The sequence below is a fragment of the Diceros bicornis genome, chromosome 12, assembly GCF_020826845.1.
Source record: "Diceros bicornis minor isolate mBicDic1 chromosome 12, mDicBic1.mat.cur, whole genome shotgun sequence".
Lineage (NCBI taxonomy): Eukaryota > Metazoa > Chordata > Mammalia > Perissodactyla > Rhinocerotidae > Diceros > Diceros bicornis.
The window spans coordinates 70,184,534-70,192,926 of NC_080751.1; the positions used below are offsets into that span (position 1 = coordinate 70,184,534).

At 43.2% G+C, this 8,393-nt stretch overlaps 1 protein-coding gene across 2 annotated transcripts in view; it reads right to left on the bottom strand.

Moving 5' to 3' along the window:
* GRHL1 (grainyhead like transcription factor 1) overlaps positions 1-8,120 on the bottom strand; it is a 52,040-nt gene extending 43,920 nt beyond the window's left edge. For both annotated transcript variants that reach the window (XM_058551816.1, XM_058551815.1), the window contains exons 1-3: positions 7,871-8,120; positions 4,192-4,378; positions 1,632-1,702 (exon numbers count right to left, since the gene is read on the bottom strand). In XM_058551816.1, the coding sequence (XP_058407799.1) occupies positions 1,632-1,702; positions 4,192-4,378; positions 7,871-7,890 (278 nt within the window). In that variant the 5' untranslated portion in view covers positions 7,891-8,120. The remainder of the gene's footprint in view (positions 1-1,631; positions 1,703-4,191; positions 4,379-7,870) is intronic.
* Between the last annotated feature and the right edge of the window lie 273 nt (positions 8,121-8,393).

Sequence of the window (8,393 nt, forward strand, 5' to 3'; positions counted from 1 at the left end):
AAAGAAAACCTATTATTACAATGTAGCAGTAGATATATTTACATAAAATTACTTTTGCTTTAATAAATATCCTGGGCAATGTAAGATGATTTCTAGTCTAGGGTAAAATTAAAGAATTTTCAAAGCCCCTCAAATCATATAGGCTGATATCTTTAAACAAAAAAGCAGTTTGGCAATTTTGTACATTTCAAGATCAATAAAATGTTCGAACCTTGAACCACAAATTCACCCCTAGGAATTTATCCTAAAGAAAGAGAAAAAGGAAAAAGCTATCTAGAACTTGTTCATTCAATTCAGGCTTTGTAATAGTAAAAAATTAGATGCAGCCTTAATGTGAAGGATAGCTAGGCTTCGCTTTAAAATTCTCCAGCCAAAATAAATAAAATAAAAAATTAATTAATTTAAAAGTTGGAGAACAGGGAAGAGTAGATCAAATAGGACGGATTATGTTGGTAACTGTTGAAGCTGGTAATGATACATGTGGGTTTACGTTATTTCTCTACTTTCGTTATGTTTGAAAATTGCCCGTAATAAAATGTAAAAAATAAAAGCCATAAACCCTTCTCCAAAGGGTAATTATGAAGACTAAAAGAGCAACATGGAAAATATTTATGAAAACATACTAAGTAGAAGAAAACGTATCACCAAATCCTACAGTGAAAACAGCAACAACCACATAAAATGTTCAAGCACACCCAAACAGTAAATAAAGAATCGTCAGGATAGTGGGATTCTGAGTGATCATTCTTTCTTTAAAAATGTTTTATTTGTTTATTACTAATAGAACACAAGGCAATTTAAAAGGTATATTTAAAAATTATGGCTATAAAGTCAAGCCTTAATTTAATTTTCTAAAAGTTTTAACTTAAAATATTTCAAAAATAACTTCAACAGGAGTTTGGAATACAGTTGAATGTACTTTACTAAGTTTTACTTACACAGCTATTCAAGATCATTGGTACTTAATTTTTTTAATGGACCCCTACCATCGCCTTAAGCCACATCCTTCTTTTTTTTTGTGAGGAAGATCAGCCCTGAGCTAATATCCATGCTAATCCTCCTCTTTTTGCTGAGGAAGACCGGCTCTCAGCTAACATCTATTGCCAATCCTCCTCCTTTTTTTTCCCCCAAAGCCCCAGTAGACAGTTGTATGTCATAGTTACACATCCTTCTAGTTGCTATATGTGGGACTCGGCCTCAGCATGGCCGGGCAGGCGGTGCGTCGGTGCGCGCCCGGGATCCGAACCTGGGCCGCCAGCAGCGGAGCGTGCGCACTTAGGCGCTAAGCCACGGGGCGGGCGCAGCCACACCCTTCTTAAGAGAACCTCAAAGACAAATAAGCAAACACTTCACTTACATTATTACTAAAACATCCCTTTGGAGGAGAAGAAACTTAATGCTTTTGTCCTCTAGAAAATGCAACTATGTCTAAAGAAACTGGTAACTTCTCAGAGCAATAGAATTGTAACATTAAGAGACAAATCAGGAATGAAATCTGCATTTAGATATTAAGAGTCCAACTTACCTATGTCTTCCACTAGTGCTGGTTCATTTAAACAAACTCGGGTTTTATTTTCACAGAAATGTGGCGTCTTTCAAGTGTCTACTTTATGCTGTATATTCAACATTACCTTTTGCTGTGATCTGGTTCTGGGTGCTCGACATCCGGCTTTGCTGTTGACGACCTTCTCTCTCTCGGAACCTTAGGTATTAACACACAGGACAAGGATTTAGTGCTTACTCAGCGAAACACAGATACAGCCTTGTATTGTTCACTAAGTTCAACCGTTTGTATATCTATCGCTTGCCGACCAAACACCAGGTTCTGGGGATACACGACGAATAGGAAAGTGTCTGCCCTCACGTGCTTACGATCTGGGCACCGGGTTGATATGTAAAAACAACTATTAGTTGCCAAATAAACTCAGGGTATCACAAAATTACTCTGTCATTGAGTTTGGGTTTCATCTCTTAAAAAAAAAGAAAGAAAGAAACACCTCTGGCCTGGTTTTACCCATGTATCTCCATAATGTAATAGAGAAGAAGCTACTGAAAACACAGCTGGGCTCTTTCAACTTCCTCACTGCTCTTCTTTGCTACCCTTCCTTTCAGATCAAAGGCAAAATCAAAAGCGTCAGCCATGCTAACAGTTCACTTCCAAGATCCAAAGGCTGGCTTCGTAGGATAAATTTCTTTACGTACTTTGGGATTCACACTGTCCATTACCCAAACGACAAAATGTTTGTTCTACTCCTTTTTTGACTCTGCTCTTCTTTGCAAAGGAGAGGAAAGCAGGCAAACATTACTGGCTGTACTGTAGACATCAACTCAACTGAGACTTATTCCCAACATGTATTCCAAAATTGCTGAGACGTTTGAAACCGGTTTTCAATGTGAATGCAGGAATTCTATTCCTACATTCTTGTTTTACCCTTAAAGACAAAATAAATTATTATTTCACGTATTAACAAAGTCCTTTTAAAGCTTTACCCAAGTTATTATGTAAAAATGACTGATGGTTATATCCAAAGAACTGGAATAAGTCAGTTCATTTAAAAAACAAAATAACCCTACACCTATCACAAGAAGCCTGACATGCAGCAATACTAAGACTGCCACCCTTCATGGACAGACAAGAAGATTCTCTCCCCCTAAGATGTGAAATACTTCTAGGACACACACGCACACAACCACTGCAATTAGTGTTAATACATCAGTCTTTCTGGCACTAAATTTGTTAGTTTTCTCCCACTCTCAAAAGTTTCAGTTAAAAATATGTAACTTCAAACTTCATAATTAGTACTTAGGAACTTACGGTTTTTACACTGATGGAGTCCATAAAAAACTATAAGAAGAGCAGATATAAGTTCCACTTCAAAGGAACCCTTCACGGTACACTTCCCAGGCAAGGGTTTCTCCTAGCAGCATTAGTCACTATACAAGTTTCCGTTCATATTCAAAGAAAAAAAACTTACCTCAGTCCAGCAAACATAATAAGCTGGACATATGGCCTCATACCAGCAAATAATTAAATCTTTTGTTTAGGTCCCACCCTAATTTTGATAATCAAACCATCTTATTTGCTTTTTTCCCTCTGTATTTCTTGTATTCAGGAAAGAATACAGTGCCAGAGTACAACAAAAGGCAGGCACTTGGTGAATGTAGGTGAAAGTATTTGGGAGTTAACTATCCTGTTACTTTAAGTTTTCCATAGGTTTGGAAGTTTTAAAAACAAAAAGATGGCAAAAATAAACTGTCATAGAGAGCCATCCCCACATATCCACTATTGGTCAGAAAGAAGAATGCCAAAGTTAGTCAAGTGAGCAAAGTGCACCCCAGGAGACACTTGCTAGTGCGGCTGCTGAAGAGGGTGACCCTGGACCAACCAGACCAGGCCTGAGATCCCGGGCGCAACACACAATACTTGTGTGACCTGAGAACTTTATTTTTCTCTTCTGCAAAACTTGGATAATACCACGTATTTTGCAGGGTTTCTAAAGGGATCAGAAATAACATACACACTGGCAACACGTCTAGCATAACACAGGTAATCAGTAAGTGGTAGCTAGTATTAGTAAGACAATGATGATGACACAGATCGGTGGTGTCATCTCCAGATACGAACACCATGTAAAACTCCAGGCAGAGGACAGATTATATTCAATTAAGACTAACCCAAATCTCTAGAAACAGGCAACAAAATATATCCTGATCTTAGAACTAGGAAGTTCAAGACTAGAAAATACGAGGGTTTTTTTCATGAATCCTACAATCAAATCAAAGACTCTGTACTATCATTTAGGGAAAAGGAACTCGCTGACTACACAGGAGTAAAGGTTAGAGCCCAGGTAAACGAACCACTGTCTACCCTTGAAGGCACTGAGAACCACCTCTGCTAAAGTGTTCAGTCTCAATAAGACACATCGACCATGTGCTTTCATGGTAGCTTCTCCTTTCAGATAGAGCCAGTACAGCTGGCTACTTCACACGTTTTAAAAACAACCCTTTGATTCTATGATCGTAGATTTTCAGCTTTGAACCACACTAAGTCAAAGTACTCATTAAACTATTTACAGTCCCTACAGAAGCAACTTGCATGACACTCTACCAGCAAATTACTGTTTTATATGCTGTTGAATCAAGTGCATCTTGGCCTGCTGTTAAGGGTTTTTAAAGAGCAGGCAAACCTACCTTGTAATAGTCATAGAGCAAGCCCAGTGCAGCCGCACTGTCTTCATCTCCATTGATGCTCATCATCGCCTTGGTTGCTGCAGTGAGAGGGTTTTCCAGGAAAGATTTCCATGCTTCATCCTCACTAGTATAGGAGCGCCGCTGTGGATACAGTGCTTCATTCTGAAGAACCAACACTGGCCGTTTGCTTCAGAGAAGTTAAAAACACATATATAAAACATATACATAAAAACATACTCTTCTACTGCAAGGCATCAAAAGCTAATTTTTAAAGAACCAAACGACCAGTTCCTTGATGTTCCAATAAAATAGTCCATTGTTTCATCAATGACCCTAGTATAGCAAATTAAGACAAGAGCAGAAGACGACCCACTTATGCAGGCCAATGGGTCACCCAGTAAGATATAAGGTATTCAGGCAGCCAGGGAGCCTGCAGTTAACCTACACGTGGAATAGGTTCCTACCTATGGAACCTACACATATCCTACACCAGGATACACTATTTGACAAAAAAAAAAAAAACACAACACTCCAAGAAAATGCCAGGCTATTCAAATACTTTACATAAACAAACAGAAGGACAAAGTAAGGCAAAACAGAACATTCATTCTCTTCAGACATACAGTCATGCGCCACATAATGAGATTTCAGTCAATGACGGACGGCACATACGAGTGGTCCCATAAGATTAGTACCATACAGCCTAAGTGTGTAGCAGTCTGTATCATCTAGCTTTGTGTAAGTACACTCTCTGATGTTCACACAATGACAAAATCGCCTAACAACACATTTCTCAGAACGTGTCCCCATCATTAAGCAACGAGTGACTGTATGCAATCAGGACTGTACCTCTTAGAGAGTATATACGGTTTAATCATCATGCTGCTACACATTATTTCCCTCTTCCTCCCGCTGATGCCATGCCTTAAAAACTTTCCTACCTACAAACAAGGGGGAGAGTAGAAGGGGACAGAAAGAAAAAGGGATACTTCATTTAATCCTTGGGGGTATATGAGAAAGAACAGTCTACTGATTACCAGCAGATTGAGCATGGAATGTAGCCAACGGGGACTGTAAATCAATAAGGAGGCATAATTTTCTGGCTAACTGTTTATCTTAGAGATAAACACTTAAGAATCTACAACAATAAATGAAGTCACTGAACAAAAAGATTTTTAAGAAAATAGGCGGGGAAATCTGTTTTTAAAAATCTTTATTAGTTTTCCACACCGGGCAAGAACTGTTTCATTTTAACACTCTAGTTTGGTGGGAAAAATCCAGAAAATCAACGGAGATCTTAGTAAAGTCTTATAGAAGATTTAATTTAAAAGATTAAAGCAAACACTACTGATTCCAAAAACTTGAAATGTAAACAGTCTTAACAACTGTTCAGTTGGGACTACTTAATAAGTCAATAAAGAGAAAAAGTGAAACATGAAGTCCAGCAAAATGAAGCAATTTTTTTTTTTTTACGAAAAAAAAATTTAAATGTTCAGAACTACTCTGAATTATCACTATTCTAATGAGTAAATTTAGGGATCAGTTCTCATTGCAACACACAAATGAAATATGTAAATGGCCTAAAGGTGACCTACCTAATCTAAAAGTGAATGTAGAAAGACTGATTATCTTTTCAAGTAATCAAAAAAGGTTAGGGTTTGTCAGTTACCTAGGCCTTTTAAAAAGAGATACAGATTTAGAAAAAGGAGAACATCTTTGCAAAAGAAAGGGAAGGGAGCCCAAGAATTTACTTTATCCTCAGTCAAAATCATCTTATTTCAAAGCCAATAGTTTTACTCATGTCTAGGTATAAAGTCCTAGGAGCTTATACTAGGTAGGAAAAGAAGTCTTAAGGGGGTGTACTATTTTAACACAAAACAAACTCAATGGGGTGTTCAAAGCAGACAGTTTGTTTAAAAATGAAGACTGTTTATACAAATCTCAAATTAAAAATAAAATAAAGAAATATACCAAGGGGCATTCTCTGCACCATCAGGAGCAGAATATAACAGCTACAGAACCAGTGGTACCTTGGGGTGATTAATGATGTACTGCTAAGCTATTATTAATAGTGTAATAGCTACTTCCAGAAGATTAGGACAGCACTTGGCTCATTCAATTCCCGTAATGCTAGTTCTTCAGCTTCCCGTCTTCCCCCACCCCCATCCTAAATTTGTACAAGCAACAGAAAGTAAATAAAATATTTTTTGCAAATGGTTTTGTTTGTGATCACCCTGAAGGTGTCTTACATTTCCAAAGTGTACCGAAGGCCAAAATTTTAGCTTTGGAAATTTGTCTTATCTAAACTATAAGTCAAGAAATAAACACGAAACCACCTGCCCTTCTTGAGTCTACTTCCTCATATGACAGTCAGGCTGTTGTTAGTCCCTAAAGGCTCTTCACTGCCTGCAGGAAGTCTGAAACCCTTCATCAATCTCTCCCAGACTTCTGAAATACATTTCAAGCGATAACTTAACTGCATATCACAAGATAATTCCACATAAGATATTCCATACATAATACCTAACATTCTTATCCAGAAAGAGACCACTTAAACAAAACGATCCTTAGTAAATAATTATAAAATTGGGAGGGGGACCATGCGCCCTGGATTTATTGATCTGAAATATACTGATTGGTTTGGTGCGATTTACTTTTTTGTATTAAATTTTTTTATTTTGGAGCAATTTTATATTTACAGAAAAGTTGCAAAGAAAATAGAGAAATATCCCTCACCCAATGTCCCCTATGGTTTACATTTGTCAAAGTATTTCTTTAATCGCAAACTCTAAAAGGCACAGTTGGTACAATACTTTCTAATTTATCACCCTCACTTCGAAGTTTCCTCCTCCTGATATTTTCTGAGCATTTTAACTACACTAATCTGTAATTACCATCAATGATGCAAGTGGCGAAATAACTCCTACAACAATTTTCTCACTCACACAGCCAGCCAGAGAAAAGAAAATGTCAGGACATCAGAGCATGTCAACCTTTCCCTAAATTTCTCCTTTCGGAAGTTCTAGCAGGCCGGCCGAATGATAGGGCTGAGCGACAAGCGATTACCTGGAGAAGTCTACCTTTCCAGACGCGGAGCGCGTCCCAAAGAGCTCCACTGGCTCCAGGGAGCAAAAGCCACCCGAGTGGGGGGCCCTGGGGACGTCCCCGCGTCAGAGCGCGGCCCGCGAGGCGGGGCGCCCCGAATCTCTCTCTGCGCACCCGGGCCACCGGGAGAGCACAGATGGGGCGCGCCCATGGGGTGATCCCCCGTCCAGGATGCTGAGGCCGGGAGTGCGGAGGACTCCTCTCCGGAGTCGAGTCCTCAAGATAAGGGTCTCCCCAGGGGGCTGCGGTGGAACAAAGGCGGGGGTGGGGCGCTGAGGCGCAGAGGCCGCAGCAGAGAAGAAAGTGGACGGCGGGACGCGCGCCCCCCGCCGCCCGGCACCGCGCCGGCCCCCCCGCCCGGCCTCGGACCTGCGCCCCCGGCCGCCCGGCCTCGCCTGGCCTCGGACCAGCACCCCCGGCCGCCTGGCCTCGCACCGCGCCCCCCACCTGCCCGGCCTCGCACTCCCGTCCGCCCGCCCTCGCCTCGCCCGGCCTCGCAGCAGGTGCGGCCGGCCCGGCGGGCAGCGGCGGCCCGGGCCGCACGGCCGGACTCTCGCGCCGGCGCCGCACTCACTTGTCGTACTCCTGTGTCATCGCGCTCGCTCGCCGCTGCCGGGCCGCAGAACTGGACTTTCGGGTTGGGACAGTACACCCGATCCGGGGGGAGGAGGCGGCGGCAGGTCCGGAGCGGCGGCCCCGACGGGTTGGGTTCGCTTTTCTCGCTCTCAGCCGGCTCCGCGCGGGCTGCGCGCACTGGGCGCCCGGGCTCGGCCACCCATTGGCTGGCGGCGCGCCGGCCCGGGGCGGGGCCTCGGGGCCGGGAGGCCGGCGGCGCCGCCTGATTGGCTAGCGCGCGGGGCGCCGGAGCGGGGCCGACTAGGCCGAGCGGCGCGGGGGTGGGGGTGGGGGTGGGGGGGGTGTCCGCCGCTCCGCGTGGCCGCGCTCCGCGTGGCCGCGTCGGTGTGGCGCACCCGGCGCCCTGCCGGGACTGGCGTGGCCGCGCGGCTCCAGGCGCGCGCCTGCCGCCCCTCCGCGGGCCTCCGCGCGCCCACCCGAAAGCCTCCTGGCGTCGCGTCCCGGCTCTGTCCCGCCGTCAC